General features: G+C 45.3%; 1 protein-coding gene across 1 annotated transcript in view; it reads left to right on the top strand.

Annotated features, from left to right (window-relative positions):
* The window catches only part of HSD17B4 (hydroxysteroid 17-beta dehydrogenase 4), a 69898-nt gene extending 53995 nt beyond the window's left edge, over window positions 1–15903 (top strand). The window contains exons 23-24 of the mRNA XM_053968921.1: window positions 13402–13529; window positions 15488–15903. Coding sequence (XP_053824896.1) covers window positions 13402–13529; window positions 15488–15577 — 218 coding nt within the window. The 3' untranslated portion in view covers window positions 15578–15903. The remainder of the gene's footprint in view (window positions 1–13401; window positions 13530–15487) is intronic.
* The last annotated feature ends 2779 nt before the right edge of the window (window positions 15904–18682 follow it).

Raw genomic sequence — 18682 nt, 5'->3', positions numbered from 1 at the left:
GCTCTTCCGCTGAACTGGGCAATGGTATGGGTTTGTATAGGCTGTCGAGGGATCAGGATTTGTCCTATGGCTGAGGTCGAGGAGCATACAACCTATAGCCTTACAGAGAGATAACAGGGGTCTGATGTTTGGAAGAGGGGCAGCTCTGTTCCACTCATCATCACTCTGCATTTCTTATCTTAGGCTAGTGACCGCATGGAGGCCTTGCAGGGCCTCTGACTGCTACATTGGAGGATGAATCCCATGATGTATATAGCTACAAGAAAGCAAAAAAGGAAAATATGACATTAAAATTAATTTGCAGCTTGGTTCATGTAGCTAAATATTACATATTATTTCACTGTATGGTCAAAATTCTTGACAAGTTATCACTGAAACAACTTGTATTTGAGGAAAAATATTATTTTGGCTGAGTTTTTTGTTTTAAGCTGTGACTTGATGTTAATTAATTAATTAATTATCTATCTTCTTTTAGGCCATCTGTTGCTTTTCTTCATGTTTCTGAAGTTAGTGCTGAAGGCAGGAGATGTTTCTGTTCCTTTCCAGTTCTCAGAAGAATAAAACTTTGATATGAGTAGTGGGAAGAAACTGTTACACGTAGCTGGTTGTGAACAGCTGAAAAATTACAGTGGCATTGCTCAATAATTTATGATGCAATATAACTTCAGGCAATGAAGAGTGGGTAATACTTGTTTTTATTTGATTAGTGGTTGAGTCTTGTATTGCCCTTACTTACCCACTGTAAAGCAGAATAAAACCCAAACCAAACAAAAAAAAAGTCTAACCGTTAATATTTTTCTCCTAGAAAGGGTAAGGCACTCTTCAAAGTCAAAATAAAATCCCTACCCCAAATATTATGTTTTTACGTTTTTGGCAACCTGCTATAAAATGTCAATATCTAGTATTTTATCTAGTGTTCTAACTTATGTATCTGAATTTTCTCCTGTTTTTATTTTATCTCTGACAACAGCATCTTTTCGATGATAATAATGAATAGATTTTTAATTATTGTAATACAACACCTACGTATCAAAATAAAAGTAAAAATTTGAAGGAAAACTAACATTTCATTCACTTGAACTTCTTGATTCTACTTTTCTGCCAGATGCATATTAGAATATATTCTAGAGGGCAAACAAGAGGGCATTCTTTCTGGTCATTGGAAAGCTAGGATTTTTCTGCTCCAATTCTTGAAACCTGTTCTGGCATTCAGCTTATTTCTTTCTTGCTGGTTTATTTGTCCATGAGCTAGTGCTCTAGTTTAGTCTCAATTGTCTTTTCAGTATTCTATCCTAAGTGTAGATTAGGAGGGAAGAAAGTGGATTGTGTATATTTCTAATCCTTCTGTTTGTTTTTCTGTCCTGCAAAAAAACTGAATGAGCAAGTTTTTATGGTATTTTTTTCATTCTTTATAAGGTGGGGAGTTACTTTTCTTCTCTAAATACTAATATGTGGTATATTTTGGGTCACTCTTTCTCCACAGTGGCACTTTTTTTTTTTTTTTTTTAACTACTTGCATCAACTCATTTATGATGAAGCCTATGAAAAGGGATGGATCAAGTAACAATAGAATGTTCTTCATGTTTTTCTAGAAAAGACAGTTTTTCTGTAACAAGAGTGCTTTGCTTTTGTGGCTGTTTATGGTTTTTTTTCATCCTTATCAAAAATCTTAATGTTATTTAAAATTACTTTAGAGGAAATGGAAATAACCTTTTTGATATTTGACATTTTTGGGAAAAGAATGTGTCACTAGATGTCACTAGATCAGTGCTTTTTTTTTTTTTTTTTTTTTGTTTTTTTTTTTTTTTTTTTTTTTTGTTTTTTTTTTTTGTTTTTTGTTTTTTTTTGTTTTGGTTTGGTTTTTTTGGGTTTTTTTTTGCTTTTTTTTTTTTTTGGTTTTTTGGTTTTTTTTTGTTTTGACTTAAAATTTCTAGTAACTAGTAAGGATTAACTTGAGGTGGGATTAAGGATTTGATGTGACCAACTTGAGCTTGGTATCCAGCAAGGTTATGGAGCATACCATTGTGATTACTATCACTCAGCACATCTGGGAACCAAGGGGCCAGGATCAAAGCCAGCACGGGTGTAGAAAAGGCAGGTCCTGCCTGACCAACCTGGTCTCCTTTTATGACCAGGTGACTCACCTCAGCAAAGCTTTTGGCAATATCTCCCACAGGATTCTCTTGGGAAAGTTTGCGGTCCACAGCTTGGACAGTCATAATCTTTGCTGGGTAAAAAACTGGCTGGGATGGCTGGGCCTGGGGAATGGTGGAGCCAGTCACAAGTGATGCTCCCCAAGGCTCAGTATTGGGGCCAATCTTGTTTAATATCTTTGATATCATATTGGTCTGGATGAGGGGATTGAGTGTTCCCTCAATCTGTTCACAGATGACACCAGTTTGGGTGCAAGTGTTGATCTGCTGGAAGGTAAGAAAGCTCTGCAAAGAGATCTGTGCAGGCTGGATCAATGGGCCAAGGCCTATTGGATGAGGTTCAGCAAGGTCAAGTGCCAAGTGCTGTCACTGGGTCGCAACAACCCCAGGCAGTGCCACAGGCTGGGCAGAGTGGCTGGAAAGCTGCAAGCTGCCCAGTGGAAAAGTATCTGAAGGTTTTAGATGACAACTGGCTGAACATGAGCCAGTGTATGTGCAGGTGGCCCAGAAGGCCAGTGGCATCCTGACCTGTATCAGCAATAGTGTGTCCAGCAGGACCAGGGCAGTGACTGTCCCCCTGTACTTGGCACTGGTGAGGTCACATCTCAAGTGCTGTGTCTAGTTCTGGACCCCTCACAGCCAGAGAGACTTTGAGGTAGTGAAGCGAGAGAAGGACAGTGGAGCTGGGGAAGGGTCTGGAGCACAAGTCCTGTGAGAAGCAGCTGAGGGAGCTGGGGGTGCTTAGCCTGGAGAAAAGGAGGCTCAGGGGAGACCTTGCTGCTCTGTGTAACTGCTGGAAAGGAGGCTGTAGCCAGGTGGGGAGTGGCTTCTCCTGCTGCTTCTAGGAAACCAATGACAGGACAAGAAGAAATATTCTGAAGCTGCAGCACAGGAGGTTCATGTTGAACATCAGGAGAAATTTCTTCACAGAGAGGGTAGAGTCACCATCCCTGAAAGTGTTCAAGAAACTGCTGTATGTGGCATTTAGTTGTTAAGGTAGTGGTTCTAGTTGTTAAGGTAGTGACTCTTTCCCAACCTTAATCATTCTGTGATTCTGTAAACATGAAAGATTTACCTTGATTATGGGTGCTGTGATTATGCAATGTTAAAGGAATGGTTGTGCTTTGAGAGGTTAGTATTAATTGTAGATATTGATGGTAAAAGATGGTCTTGGGATTTGGTTAGGAAATGGAAAAGGAGGACAAGGAATGTAATAATGTTAAGTAATATCTTAATGTACAACAATGTAACAATTGTTAATTATGTACTGTATTCAAAATAAAACTTAGGGTTTGTGAGAACTTTTCTGAGTCATTACACCTATTTGTTTTTTGTCATCTGAACCTGGCACTGGTGAGACTGATGGATCAGTATTATCAGTAAAGTATATAAAGATTTCTTTTCAGCCAGTACTTAGTGAAGAAGGAGAAGTTGTGTCTTGGGAGACGGTATGTCAGATACCCAGATGGTATCTGGGTCCCTTCTGGAGCGGTGTAGGAATGGTAGGGACAGGGAAAAAGATTACTGCCAGCAGAATGAAATACAAAAAGGGATTCCTAAGGTCCAGAAGTAATTCAAAACAGTTAGGAACTGCAGGGATCCTAGACACTGTGTCTGTGTTTTGTGAATTAATCTGTTGTGCTTGCTGACCTTGCTATTTATCTCAAAGGGAGCAGTTTGGCTACACTGGTATGGTGCCTAACATAAGCAGCATTTGGGTAGAGGTGCATTTTAAAAGCACATGGACAGTTAGGCCTGGTTAACTTAATCTGAAAGCTGGTATCCACTCTCAGACTTTGGTTGGTGTGTGTGGCTTGCATTTCATGATTCATAAGGTGATTTTTTTTATTTTTGTTTTTGTAAGAATTGTCTGTGCCTGCATAAGCTACAGGAGTAATGTTAAAGGCTCAGGTATGTTAGACCATATAGTAGCTGTTTCGGGTCACAAGGATGTTGTTGCACAACCTCTATCCACAAACACAAATGTGCAGATAATTCATCTGGTGCTCAGTAACCTTTTTTAATTTCTTCCCATATTGCTTGAAGTTAGTGATATGTGTCGCCTTCTGATGAGAAGGCGGGCGACCTGGTTTCGAGACACAGCACGGCAACCTGGCCTCCCCCAGGTCACTCGGGCCACAGACGTGCACAGACACCAATGTGGTGGATGGTCAAATGGCGTTTATTATCTTATCTCATGGGGTTAAATAGTCAAGGGGGCTTCACTACGTCAGAAGGGGATGGTGGGTCTGGCTAGGGTTAGTAAGGAGTGGAAAGCTACTGAGTTTAGGAGGGGCTGCATGCTTTAGGGGTAATTGATTAACTATAGCAGGAAGAAGGGGGGAAGGGTCTAGCTTTCCGTCACATCCCGAGATCTTCCGTTCGCCTGTCCCTATCTACCACATCTCCCCCCCCTTTTTTACTAATGAATGAGGTAGTTATAAACATAGGCACTAAGGTGAGGTATAAAGTTGTAATGTGATAGGGGAAAAGGGTTTTTGGTAAACCTGAGTAATCTTCGCAAGGGAAGTTTAGAGAACCTCTGCGACTGGCAGTGTCCTCGGTTTTTGGTTCACAGCATTTGTTGCCGGCCTATGAACAGGATGTTGGCCTGTTCCAGGCGAGCTTGAACAAATGAGACCAGCCTGTTTAGCAGGCAAGGTCCGAATGTGAAGGTTAAAAGCAGTATCGCTAGCGGACCTACTAGGGTGGAAATTAGAGTGGTGAGCCATGGTGATTGATTGAACCAGGACTCGAACCAGCTCTGTTGGCTTTCCCTGTCTTTCTTTCTTTGAGCCAGTCTATCTCGGAGTTCTGCCATGGAGTCTTTAACGACTCCTGTGTGGTCCGCGTAGAAGCAGCATTCCTCCTTCAAGGCGGCACACAGACCTCCTTGCTGCATGAACAAGAGGTCCAGTCCCTGCCTGTTCTGTAAGACCACTTCCGAAAGTGAGGAAACGGATTTCTCTAGAAAGGAGATGGATTTCTCGATCCTCTGCAGGTCCTCATCGATGGTCATTTGCAGCTGAGCAAGCCCTTGGTGTCGGGTCACGAGGGCCGAGACACCTGTGGCTGTGCCAGCTGCTCCCAGGCCGAGCAGCATTGCGATAGTCACTCCCGTTATTATTTCTCTTTTGTGGAGTCGGCCGGGCTCCTCGAAGATGTGGTACACCTCCTCGTCTGAGTGGTATAGGACCCTAGGAACAATTAGAACTTGGACACAGAAATCGGTAGCGTCATTGAATTTGGCAAGGACTTACCCCAGATTTCTGACAAACCCACATCCCAGATGCGGATGGGACCGCCCACTTGTTGATCTTTCTGTTGGGCTTGATGACTTCGGTGCAGAGGTTGCCTTTCTGCTTCGCCAAGGCTGCATTGCCAAAGCATTTGCCCCGGCCTGTGACTTGACTCAGGGTGATTCCCCTACGGGGGGTGTCCCATCTGCACTGGTGAGGGGCTTTGGCTGTGGAGTAACTGAAGGGGGTGTCTAGAGCGACTCCTTCGTAGAAAGGAGATTTAACATCGTAACAAAGCCAGCAGGAATTGGTTAGGTTTGGGTTGGATTCGTTCAAGGATAGAAAGGTAGCCTCTAGCATGCGGAAGATTGGGTCTGAGTCCGACTCGGCTAAGCGGCCTATTTGGAAGGCATCTGCATGGCCGGTCGGGATATCGGTGGCCTTTGTGGGTAGTGGTTTGGGATGGGTAATGTTTCCCCCTTTTAGCACGTCCTTAATAACCATATTGGGTCCTACCGGTCGGGGTGCCGGTGGTTGGAGCCTGATAATCCGCACGTTCACCCACTCTTTTGGCGCCTTGAGGACTACCGTCCATGTTCTGCCTGTGGCCCAACTAGGGTGTTCTGGCTGCAGGACCGTCATGTTATAGTCTGTGCACTTCCGATATTTGGGTTGTGTATGATAGTTGTCATAGACCCCTCCCTTGAGGGCGGGCTTTTTACAGCCGGTAGGTGCCCAGGTGAACTGCAAGAATCTATCGGGCTCTTGTGGTTCCCACCCTTCTTCCAATGGTCTGGCATCTGTGACAATGGTTTCACAGCCCCAGTGCCCGCAATATCCCCACCCCGGGTAGTTACAGTACTTTTTCCCAGGGTTGGAGGCTGGACACCAGTAGGACAGGTACATGTACATGATGTGCGGGTGATGGGGTCGTAGTTTTGGTCGTCCTGGAAACAGGTCGGCGATATGGAACACGAAGGATGGGGTGCCTGCCGTGGTGATTTCTTTGAACACCTTGTCACTTGAAAGATGCTGCATGACCCACCTGAATGGCTGATGGGGGTGATAGTCTGGGTTGGCTCGCCCCTCAGCGATGAGCCCTAATAGCAAGATCACACAATGCCACCGTTGCTGTCTGGGTCTCACCGGTGTAGAACTCTTGGGTGCTGTCCAGCGTTTTGGTGGTTCGTCGCTTTTCTCTGGAACCGGGATGTACGCGTTACGGGGACGACCCACGAGCATGTCCTGTAAAGAGAAACTCGCAATTCTCGTTAGTCTCATTCTGAAGGTCTGGCTTGATTGACTTAAGTGGGCACCACTTGATCTTGCCCTCTTATTTAACCGCCGCATACCCCCGTCCCGTGAGTACCAGTCTCCAGCCCCGTTCCCATTCACCCAGTTCGTTTTTGATTACAACCTGTGGGCCCTCCTCTAGGGCTCGAGTGGCCCAGTGCTTTCGAACAGGACTGTCTGCCTCATCTCCTCTAGGGAACTGATTCAGTGCTAGCAAAGCTGTTGCCAGTATACGCGCTTGGTCTCCTGGGGGAACGGAATTGGTAAAGCCCTCTGCCTTTGCCAATACTTCTAGCTTAGCTTTCAGGGTCCGGTTTGCTCGCTCAACTATGGCTTGCCCGGTACTGTTATACGGGATACCTTGTACTAAGGTGATGCCCCATTTCGAGGCGAATTCTTGCACTGGTTTGGAAATGAAACTGGAACCGTTGTCAGTTTTGATTTGCTTGGGGATACCAAGCCATGCCAGAGCTGTCAGCCAGTGCTGCATTGTGGCCTTAGAGTTAGCTTTGGGGTGCTGTGTGGCTACGATCGCTCCGCTGTAAGTGTCCACTGTCACTGCAAGCCATGCTCGGGGCTTTAGCAGTTGGCATAAGGTGAAGTCCGACTGCCAGATTTCCGAGGCCTTGAGACCTCTTGGGTTGACCCCACTGGTCCACAGGGGCGACTTCTGGCAGTGAGGGCAAGTGGCCACTACATGTTTTGCGTCCACGGTCGAGATCCCACATCTTCTCGCCAGTGCTTTGGCTCCGATGTGGAGCGACTCGTGCAGCTGCCGAGCTTCCTGCAGCGTCCACACTCCCTTTGCTGCGGCGTCTGCCTTGTCGTTGCCGGTCTGGAAGAAGCCCTTGACTGGGTTGTGGCTGTTGACATGGATGACAGACACGGTGCCCCGTCGCAAGGAGAGCGCCTCCTCCAGCGTTGAGGCCGCTGCTGACGTTGACACGCCTGGTCCTGACATGGCCAGGCAAAGCTTTGCTATGAATATAGAGTCCGTTACGGTGTAACGTTGAGGTGTTCGTCTTGGAAGAGTCCGCACGCCAAGACCACTGCTGCTGCTGCCAGTTGTTGCACTGACAGTGTGGGGTCACTTGTTTTGACGCAATGCCATTGCTCTCCTTCCTGCCACACTGCTGCTGCAGTAGAGGTCGTGGAGGAAGCGTCCGTGAAGACCGTCGGTCCCGGCTGCGGTTGGTCCATGACCTTTGGCGGCATGTCTATATCGACGATGGTCAGCAGCTGAGTCCAAGGTGGCCTGGTGGCGTAGGAGATTTCTCCTCCGAAGCCGGTGAGAGCAAGGGCCAGGTGCTCCGATACCGCGGTCGACTCCGTGGTTGGCCGCTTGCGAAAGGGGAGGTGGATTCTTGTCGGCTCGGTTCCCAGGTGTCTCAGAGCGAGTCTCCTGCCTTTCATGATGAGGTTGGCGATGCATTCAACTCCCGGGGAGAACGCTCAGGTTGGTCTTCCGAGGACCACCCATTGGATCGGCCGGGACTTTTCGGAAGGTCCTTGGGCTAGTGCTCCCACTCCTCCCTTTTGTGTGAAGTGGACGTACAGATCGAGTGGCGCATCTGGGTCCCACCTGGCAAGCGTGCCAGTAGACATCTGGTGCTTGATGAAGTCGAGGGAGCTCGTTGCTTGCGGTGTCAGCTCCCTGGGGTCCCAGCGGTGCTTTCCTTTCAGGAGGTCATATAGGGGTTCCATGACCTCGGGTGGAACCAGGATGACGTTGCGGAGCCACTGCAGAGAACCCACAAGGCGCTGCATGTCATGGAGCATCTTGATGTCTCGGCGGACCTTCACCTTGGGAGGCGTCACATAGGAGTCCGTGATCCCCACTCCCAGGAAGGTCACGCAGGGTCCTCTCTTGATCTTCGTGTTCGCGATCTCAAAGCCATTGGCCTGGAGAGTTTCCGTGATCGCGGCCACCAGGTGATCCACCTGGCTCATCGATGGTGCAGCGACGAGGATGTCGTCCATGTATTGAATGATGGTCGCAGCGGGGTAGGACTGTCGGACTGGCGCCAGTGCTCTGTCCACGGTGATCTGGCATATGGTCGGGCTGTCCACGAGACCTTGCGGCAGCGCCTTCCATTGGAAGCGGAGGTTAGGTCGCTCGCCGTTCGGAAACACGATGGAAAAGGCGAACCGTTCCTTGTCCTCAGCGTGCAGGGGTATTGAAAAGAAGCAGTCCTTGATGTCCAGCACTGCGCATGGCTGCCCTTTGGGGATGGCTGAGTTCGTGGGCAGCAGTGTCTGAACTGGACCCATGGGTTGGATTGCCCTGTTCACCTCCCTCAGGTCGTGGATGAGGCGATGACCCTCTCCGGACCTTTTGGGGATTACAAATACGGGGGTGTTCCATGGGCTGGTGGAGGGTTCTATGTGACCCTTCTGCAGCTCGCGGCTGACCAGTTCCAGCAAGGCTGCCATTCGAGGCTTTGACAGGGGCCACTGCTCGACCCATATGGGGTCTGACGATTTCCAGGTCAGTCTGATTGGCAGTGGTGGGTGTACGGCAGTGGCCCTCAGGATAAATTTGTAATTCTGGCTCCTAACATAGCGAGGACATCCCTTCCTGTCAAGGGTGGAGAGCTTTGTAGAATGTAGGGGTAGATTGCCACTGTCCGTTCTGGTCCCTTTTTCGTGTGGAGCGTTATAGCCACCAACTGGGTGCTTTTCCACGCCCGGGATGGCCCTCCCACTCCGTTCACTGGGGGGACCTCTTTGCACTGCCAATGCTGAGGCCAAAGCGCTTGGGGGAAAACTGTGCAGTCGGATCCCGTGTCCGCCCAGAACTGGAGCCCTATGATGTGGGGATCCTGACTGCTGTAAAGGCGGCATGTTCCCCACATCTTCAGGGGTTCCTTCCCTATTTTCATGGCCAAGGCCACCCAGGGGTCCCGCTCTGGGGCGTCCCCTGCTGGCCCTGTGACACAAGCGTGGCTTGTGGCAGCGGTGGACACGAAGGTGCCACTGGCGGCGCTGCAAAACTCTGCGATTGCGCCGCTGGTGGGGGTGCGAGGCTGGCTGCCTCCTGTGGGGGCATGGGGTATGAGGGCCCCCCTCCCCACTGGGGGTTGACATAAATGAGCCGCTTCGCATTTGCAGCGGGAGGAGGCTGAGTGCGGCCAGTGCGCCCCCTCCCTTTCCCGTTTCCCTGAGGCCGGGACCTGCAGTCCTTAGCGAAATGCCCCTTTTTCCCACAGCTCCAGCAGGGCCCTCTCGGGCGTGCCTGAGATGGGGGCACCGCCACGGACTGCTGTGCCAGCTGGGGACAGCTCACTGCAATGTGGCCTGCCTGACCGCACTTAAAGCACGCCATGGCGCTGGTTAGGGTGCGAACAGCTGTCTGGATGGGTGTTAGGTGTTCTTCTCTTACGACGTGCCTGATCATATCGGCTAGGCTGGCTCCGGCTGGCAGGGAGCGCAGGATGTCTTTGGTGACGGAGTTACATTGCTGGCGCAAGCAGTCTGCCACCACGGGACCCTTTGCCTCTGCAGGCAGGGTAGAGGAGTCTACTGCTGCCTGCAGGCGGTCTACGAACTGCGTGAAGCTTTCGCTCTCTGCCTGTCTTATGGTGGACCACGGTGATGGCTTGGCCACAACCAGAGAGGCAGCCCGAATAGCCTCCCTAGCAGCTCGAGTGGTAGCCCTGACCTCCTCAGCCCGCATCAATGCGGCTTGTTGCTGAGGTGTAACCATCTCGTCATGTTTTCCCAGCAGCCTGGATAGGCTTGACCCATGCAGTGGCTGCCCCACCCCAGAAGCCTGGGTTAGAGCCCTCGTACAATTGTCTTCCCATTCCTGTTTGAACACAATCATTCCCGCACCGCCGAGTATCATGCGACTTATTTGTTTGATATCAAAGGGGAGCAAGTCGTCATTACCAAAGAGGCTGTCCACGAGGGTGGAGACCATAGCCGAGTTGATCCCTTTCTCCGAGATTGCTTTGACAATTGCCTGTACGTCTTTGGGGTTTACCGGATTATATACCCGTTGTTGGTTTCCCTCAGGTCCGGTGATCCTCACCGGGAAGGCTTTTACTGCCCCGGAAGGAGCCCATTTTGCACAAGCTATCTTTATTCTAGCCCAGTCGGTAAACTGGGCTGGTTCGCATTGTGATTGCCTTTCGATGTGGCTTAAGGCTTTATTCGGTTTTGTTTCGAACCGCGTCAGCTCCGCTTTTTCCGTTTCTGAGTCCCCATCAGCGTCCGTCAGCTCTCCCGAGCTGTTGGAACTGGTGGTGCTCGACTCAGAGCCGGAAGTCGAGTGCCAGCGCGTTTCCGGGTCCCGGTGCCTTTTCGTGCAGCTCCGGCCCCGTCCCTCCCCCTCCCTTCGGGGGTGGTGCCGTTCTCGCCCCCTGGGCTTGCCCTGCCGCCCGCAGGGGGAGGTCTCTCCCTTAAATGGTAGCAGCATTGAGCACGGCTCCTGATCGGGCACGCGCTCTCTGCCACCCCCCTCCTCCTCCTTTCCTCGCGGCTGCGCACTAGCGAGAATCCGGGTATTCAGGGTCTCCCCGCAGGGAGCATGCGCGCCCCGCCCATCCTCTGGGTCGCTGGCGCCATGTTCGGCGGGGTATGGCGGCGGCAGCGGCGGCGGCCCTCCTCGTCCCTCAGCGTCTCTGGCTTCCCTAGCCAGTCCCTCCCAAACGGACTGCGCGCGCTGTCGCGCCCCCGGCGCCGAGTCGCCGATTCGCGGTGAAAGGACATACGGGGGGTCCGCGAGTTTTTCGGGAAGCCCCGCGGGGGGGGTTGGGCTCGGGCTCGGGGAGGGGGGGACGCGCCCGATCCCCCCGGGTCCCCGCTCCCGGGTACCTCGCTTTCGGGGGCGGTTTGCGTTGCCGCTCCTACCCCCAGTTTGGGTGTAGCTAATAAACATGCGCTCGCCGCGCTCCATGTCTCTTGTTCCTCTAACGCCTCGCACAGAGCCCGCTCGACTTTTCCCCAAGCCTTGAGGCTTTTCCCGCTGCCTGAGGTTTTTGTTTCCTCGGCTAATGCGGCCATACATTTCCCCCACACCTCCGGGTGTAATATATCCACGGGACGTTCAATCGTCCCCAGCTCGAGGAGTCTCGCAATAGCGAGGTAAAAATCCTTGAGCTTACACTTAATTCCCCACTGCTTATAAATCGAACTTACGACCTTCGCGATGGCCTCCATGTGGCTCGCTGGTCCGGGGACGTCTCCCCCACCTAGAATCGGCTTGGCCGTTCTGGCCGCTGTCTCTCGTCCAGGAGATTCCCGCTACCTTAGGGTTTCGGCACCATATGTCACCTTCTGATGAGAAGGCGGGCGACCTGGTTTCGAGACACAGCACGGCAACCCGGCCTCCCCCAGGTCACTCGGGCCACAGACATGCACAGACACCAATGTGGTGGATGGTCAAATGGCGTTTATTATCTTATCTCATGGGGTTAAATAGTCAAGGGGGCTTCACTACGTCAGAAGGGGATGGTGGGTCTGGCTAGGGTTAGTAAGGAGTGGAAAGCTACTGAGTTTAGGAGGGGCTGCATGCTTTAGGGGTAATTGATAAACTATAGCAGGAAGAAGGGGGGAAGGGTCTAGCTTTCCGTCACATCCCGAGATCTTCCGTTCGCCTGTCCCTATCTACCACAGATATGCATTAAATCTGTTCCACGATTTATAATTTACCGTAAAATCAACTGGAAAATAATAATCCAATATGTCACTTCTCACTGAGCAATGTTGTATACTTAAGTTCCCTTCTAGTTATGTTGTAACTGTATAAATATTACTTAAAGCAGATTTCAGAAAATGAAAGATTTAAATAGACTAAAACTACTCCCAGTCTCTACAGTTCCCCTTACCCTGTCAAAGAATTATTTGCAAAAAAGTTGCACATTAGATAGCTTATGCAGAAATAAAGCTCCATGGTTAGGCAAGGGTCTTAAAATTTGTCCGTGAAGAGCAACCGTCAACCATGATTCTGTGACTAGAGATGCCATGTCGTTACGGGAATATACAATGGATAATGTGTGGGATAGGGATGTGATGGATCAAGAGGCAAAGGTGTAAAGGAAAGATGGGAATTCGCTAAATCTGAGAATTACTCAGCAGAGCACATCCTGTCAAAATACTCTTCTAAACAAATGACATAATACCTGATAGTGTTAGCTTTGTAGTAGATTATTTTGGCAGGTCATTTGGTGTGGGAAAAGAGCACTCTGAAGCTACAGACACTTGGAGGAATTTTTGTCTTTCCAGGAGAGAAAGACAGATAATTGGCAAGGCTTTAAACACTCCTTGCTTGAAGCAGAATAGGCTATATTGTGTTGCCTGGGGGACAGACCTGGGAAAATGTGGCAGTATGTTTGAACACCACTACATTTGCCTTGTCTGACTACAGGATGCTGGTTTTGAACTTCAGAGCTTTATTACTAACTTGAACATTTTTGCAGTAAGTGAACTAATTAATACTTTGTGCATCTTCAGTGTCATTCGAAAATAGATTTTACCATAGCTGCAAGAATTTTTAAGTCCTTGCTGTAAACACCCTCACATTCAGTACAGGAATAATTTTTTATTTTCTTTCATTGATGAAGAAGAATTATACTTCATTTGTTTTCTACGTAGCTGATAGCTGATAGTTTAGACTGGATGCTTTATAATAATAGGTAAGGAAAGTACTGTTCTTAAGCCTGAAAATTTTATCTTTATTTTGAAATTAAACTGTCTTTGCTCTTGCTTCTCAGCAATTGACTTAAAGAATGGCTCTGGAGCAGTGTATCAAGGACCTGCGAGAAATTCTGCTGATACTACCTTCACTCTCTCGGATGAGGATTTCATGGATGTGATACAACAAAAGATCAACCCCCAAAAGGTAAAACCTAGGTGTCACAGACATATTGTCTTGTATGTAGACATATTATTTGCCTTACATCAAGTTGTGGTTCATGACTGTTTGCGTTCTGAAATCCTAAACCCTGGGATGTTTTGACAGTGGAGACCAGAGTCAGATGAGGTATAAGCACATCAGTATCTTAAACTGAATTAGTCAGAAAGCGTGAGGGGGCATTTGTGCCATCTTTACTATCTTAAGACAAAGATAACGACAAAGGGCTAAAGCAGGGCCCTGATAACACCAAGGTTGTGGGTTCAATACCTGTATGGGTCATTCACTTTAGAGTTGGACTAGATTATCTTTCTGGGTCCCTTCCAACATAGAGTATACTGTGATTCTGTGACATAAAGCCTGGCAGTGCAAATTTAGGAGTTTGTTTGTTGCTTCCTGGTACTTCACACTATAGAATTTGCAAGCTTAGGTTTGTCAGTTTGATCATTCAGGCTGTTTTGATTATCGTGTTGCAGGAAGTTGATGTTTGTTGCAGTGGTCTGATTTATTGCTAGTAGTGCAGCACAGAGAAATGTCAAGACAATGCATGCATGTAGATGGTCAAAATTTACCTAAACCAGGATGTTTTTCAGGGAAATAAAGATTTAAGGAAGGTCTATAATGTGAGTCTGCACTTTTAGCTTCTTGAAGTAATCAACAGCTTAAAACTACTAATTTTGCTAATAAAAATGCCTTGTGTAAAAGTAAATTAAACTGTCACAAATTTAAAATGCCAGCTTACAGATTAAAGCTTGAGCAAATGAAAACTTTAATTAAGCTCATTGTATATCAAACAGTTTCTTTTCTTTGATCCCAAGCAGAAGTTGTTGGAGACTTTGATTGTAAATTGGAGACTAATGATCACGGTGAATGTTTTCTATAAGTCTTACATACCACATGATAAAACCCTTTGTGACTCTCCGTATACAGCAGGCATAAAACAAACAAGATGTTGATGTGTAATTATCAGAATGCTAAAGAACAGTGACTGCAATTCAGGAACACCATCTATGTTTAGGCATTAGTATTTCCTTTGAGTTTCTGTGAAGTTTTCCATCTGAAGAAGCTCAAAGCATGTATTCAAATTCTTTTGTGCTGGCTCTCTCTATTCTTTATTTGAATGTATTTCAAGCTAATGGAACTATGCAAAAGAACATTTAAGGAACTTTCAAAGGGTTTTCAAACTGCAAAGCCATAGCAAAGCAAAACTAGTTTTAAAAAAATGCAAACTAAATTGAAACAGGGTATACAGCTCTTTGAAGTAGGGAGAATAAAAATGTAATACACCAGCACTGAAGTGAAAAATACTGATTGATTTATGACTTTGCAAATGAAACAAAATCTTGCTTATATCCTGTTTGATATAATGTGCTATGTATAAAGCCATTGCATTTCTTTGACATATGTGTGTAATACATTGTGCAAGTTTATATTTGTTACAAATTTGAGTGTGTAGCTTACATTTTCATTAGGTCTTTAATTTTCATTATATAGCCTTTTCATTCAATTTTTTCATTTCTTATAATGATATATGGGTATTTGTAGTGTGAGTGGATGATGCTTGGAGCTTTATTTTTTGTGCCCTGCTGAAGTTTTGCCATCAGGTTCTGTGAAGGCATTTGTCTTACAGGTGGAGAAATGTGCTGTGCTATATATATGGAAAGGGAACAGAGGCCACTGAAGTTGCTTTGTATTTATTTAATTTTTTAATAAGTGACAGAGTTGGCCTTGTCTGCACTATAGATAAAAAAATCTGGTTCGGAATGGTATTAGAATTGAATAGTTTTTTTAAATTACTGATAACCATTAAGCATTGTGCACTGAAGGCTTTTTCCTGACTGCTAAACAACCATTATTTGGCTTCTTTTTTTTTGTTCTGGCAGCTCTTTGGTTTCTGAGTAAACAGTTGAATACATGTTTCCCCCCAACCCCGCTTGTTTTTTCAGGCATTCTTTTCTGGTAAACTAAAAGTGAAGGGGAACATCATGCTGAGCCAGAAACTGGAAATGATCCTGAAAGACTATGCCAAACTCTGAACTGCTTGATCATCTACCACAGCAGTGAAGAACTGTAGAAGATAGAAACTGAATTAGTTCAGAACCAATGATTTGCAGGCTAGTTAAAATCAATGTACTGATTCATTATACTGCTAATACACAAGCTGATTTAATTGCTGTAGACCAAAGTTACGAAATTAAAATAACTGTTACTATTGTCCCTTTTTAGTTTCTCAGGAACGGTAGAGAATCATACTTTTCTGATTGTACATCTTTATCTAAATAAAATGTATTTAGTTCTTAAAAAGAATCATATATTTCTATGTTAATTCTGAAGAAAATTAAACCAATAGACTTCATTAATATCTCCTTTTATGTGTCTGTCAGTCTTCATCTTGCCTTAGATTTAGCTTCTATGAGTTTCTCTGGTTTATTATTTAAACTAATGTTTTTTGTCTCAAGCTCTCATGATTCTATCAAAATAACTGGAAGATGGAAGTAAATTCCATTTATTTACATCATGTCATTATATGTTTTTGGTTTTTTTTTGTCTGCACCAGAAGAAAACCTCTTGGAACTTTAGAACCCATAATGATTAACCATTTTCATATATTACTCTTGTAAATCATGAAGTGGTTAACGTTCATTCTCTAGCGGAAGCTTTTTCATGTGAGAGCCGTTAACACTGCACCAAAGTCCATCACTAGAGCCAAACTGTTCTTCATGTAAATTCATTCTCATGAGGGCTGGCATTATGGCAGCAGGAAAAGATGGAAGTGAATTGCTGATTTTGAACCTGTGGCCAGAACTGATTTAGCAGCTCTAGCCATATGTATTCCTAAAGAAAGTATGCTCTTAATCACTGGTTGTCACATGAACATCTGGAAATTTGATTTCATCAAAGTGACCAACATTTTGCATGCTCAGTTATCTTTTTTTCACCTTCACACGTGTTCTGTGTTGTTACTTTTTGGAGATCAAAGAATTCAGGCCATCTCAGGCTTTTCTTCCTGATGTGAAGATCTTTTAGAAGATGAAATTTTTAACTCTTTGGGTTGTTTTTTGTCCCAAAACTGGAAGGTACTTCCATTCTCTGACTTTGTGAGCAGACTTATAGCCATTGAAGAACCTTGTGGGGCTGCAGATGAGCTTGACAGTTTGAGAATAAATTATGGTTTTCTAATTAAACCCATAAACATATTCTCAACAAATTTATTTCTTCACAGCTGTACTATCAGCCATGCTTTCGTTCAGGCGTAGAAACATGAAGTATGTCAACAAATATCTCATGTAATTCACATCATTAATAGATTTAATAGAACAAGTAAGATGTTTGCTATCTTAAAGAGGCCATCAAGTAGAAATTATGAAAGAAATGTCCCTTTACCGCTTACCATTTACTTTTTTCACAGCAGCAGCAGCAGTCATTTTCATATATAATAGGAATTAATAATTGCCTGTATTGCCCAGCAATTTATCAAGCAGGTTTGTGTCAAATAGGTAAAGGTATTTTCTATTTGTTTCTCTGAAGAAATTCTATGAGAAAGAGAAATTGATTTAAGCTTTGTAATTTTATGCATGAACTTGGTACACTAAAACCCCTATTTTTTACATATATATATATATATTGCCGTAAAACTATATGTATTAAAGAAAAAGGAACTCTGAGTAACTAACTGTGAGATTAGGAAAGCAATTACCAATACATCCATATAAGAATATGGTATTCGTTTTAAGTTACATGATCTTGATAATTCTAAACAGGTGGTTTTTTTTTTTTTTTTCTCAATTCTATAAATAGTCTGAAATCTGAAAGTACTGCTTCACAATGAAGGAACAGAGTGCTAGTAAGCTTTTTTTTATTTCCTCTATTTAAGTGAGAAGCAAAAATATTCAGACAGGGGAAATTGGTAATACTGAAATCTGTTGCGATTTATCAGGTTGGAGATTACTAAATAGCATAATTTTACTAAATGTCTTGGTATGTGTTGGTTGAGAATGAAAGATTTATAGCTACTCTTGTAATTTCTACCCTGCATAGTTTCAGCTGGACAGAAAATCTTTACTCTGGCTTCAGCTTTCTTCCACATAGTGAATTGGTCATATATGTTAACCTTGAGTGGAACAGAAGGTCCTGTTCTTCCTTTTGCTTCCCATACCCAAGCTACCTGAGCACACCTCTCAGTAATGTGATAGACTCTTTTTTAGGAGTATAACTCAGGTGTTTAATTATGTCATCTGTTTTATGGCCTCAATAGTCACTATTGATTATTTTGGCATGTTGATTTTATTTACCAATGTATTTACCTTAAGAACATTCTAGTTAGCTGATGCTAATTAGTAACTTGACCTGCTTTCTGCTGCAGGTAAGGTCAATTTGCTGTGTTGAATATATACATGATGTGGTTTGGAAGTTTTGGCTTTTTTCTAATTCCTTGTACTTGGAAACCTTCTGTTTATGGTTACTATCTTTTAGGAGTAGTATTCTCAAGAACAAGTAGTAAACTCAGTATTTTTATGAGACTCCATGGACAGGAATGTTGGCTGGTTTGGAAGGTGGTTGTTCGAGCGTGGATGATTGTCAGCTGCTTTCATCTAGAACAGTCTTCCTGTTTCAGGATATTGTGTATTCAAACCTTTCAATGTTTATTTTGTCTGGTGTGGTTTTAGAGACCTTTCTTGTCATACCCCTGCAAAAATATCTCTGTTGTGGCAGGTCCTAAAGACATGTAACAGTGAAATACCCTTTTCTTTCAGGGTAGCTGCTGCTTTGAATATTCTTTCTTTGCCAGCAATGAGTGCCTTGGATTGCAAAGCCACACTTCTTTACCAAGCATCTCAGATAACTCCTCAGTGATACTGTAAAATTTAGTAGAAATGCAAGCATTTTAGCAGTAAGATTCTTAGCAGTGCATATAATCTCTGTAATGTGGAGTAGAAGATTGTCCTTAATTTCCATATGTACCTCACATTGTTTTGATTAATAGTGTGAAAAAGGTGCTTGGACATGAATGTAAAGTCTGGACATCAGATTTCATGACACTGAGATAAGAATTCAGTTGTTCATCTTTCTGGAATAACTGAGTATCTGCTACACATGGCACAATATAATTTTATTTCTCTTTTCCCTTCTTACACTCATTA

This window comes from Vidua chalybeata, chromosome Z (assembly GCF_026979565.1).
Source record: "Vidua chalybeata isolate OUT-0048 chromosome Z, bVidCha1 merged haplotype, whole genome shotgun sequence".
In the NCBI taxonomy this organism is placed as follows: Eukaryota; Metazoa; Chordata; class Aves; order Passeriformes; family Viduidae; genus Vidua; species Vidua chalybeata.
Note: the sequence above shows the minus strand (reverse complement) of the source record. Positions and strands in the feature narration are given on the sequence as shown.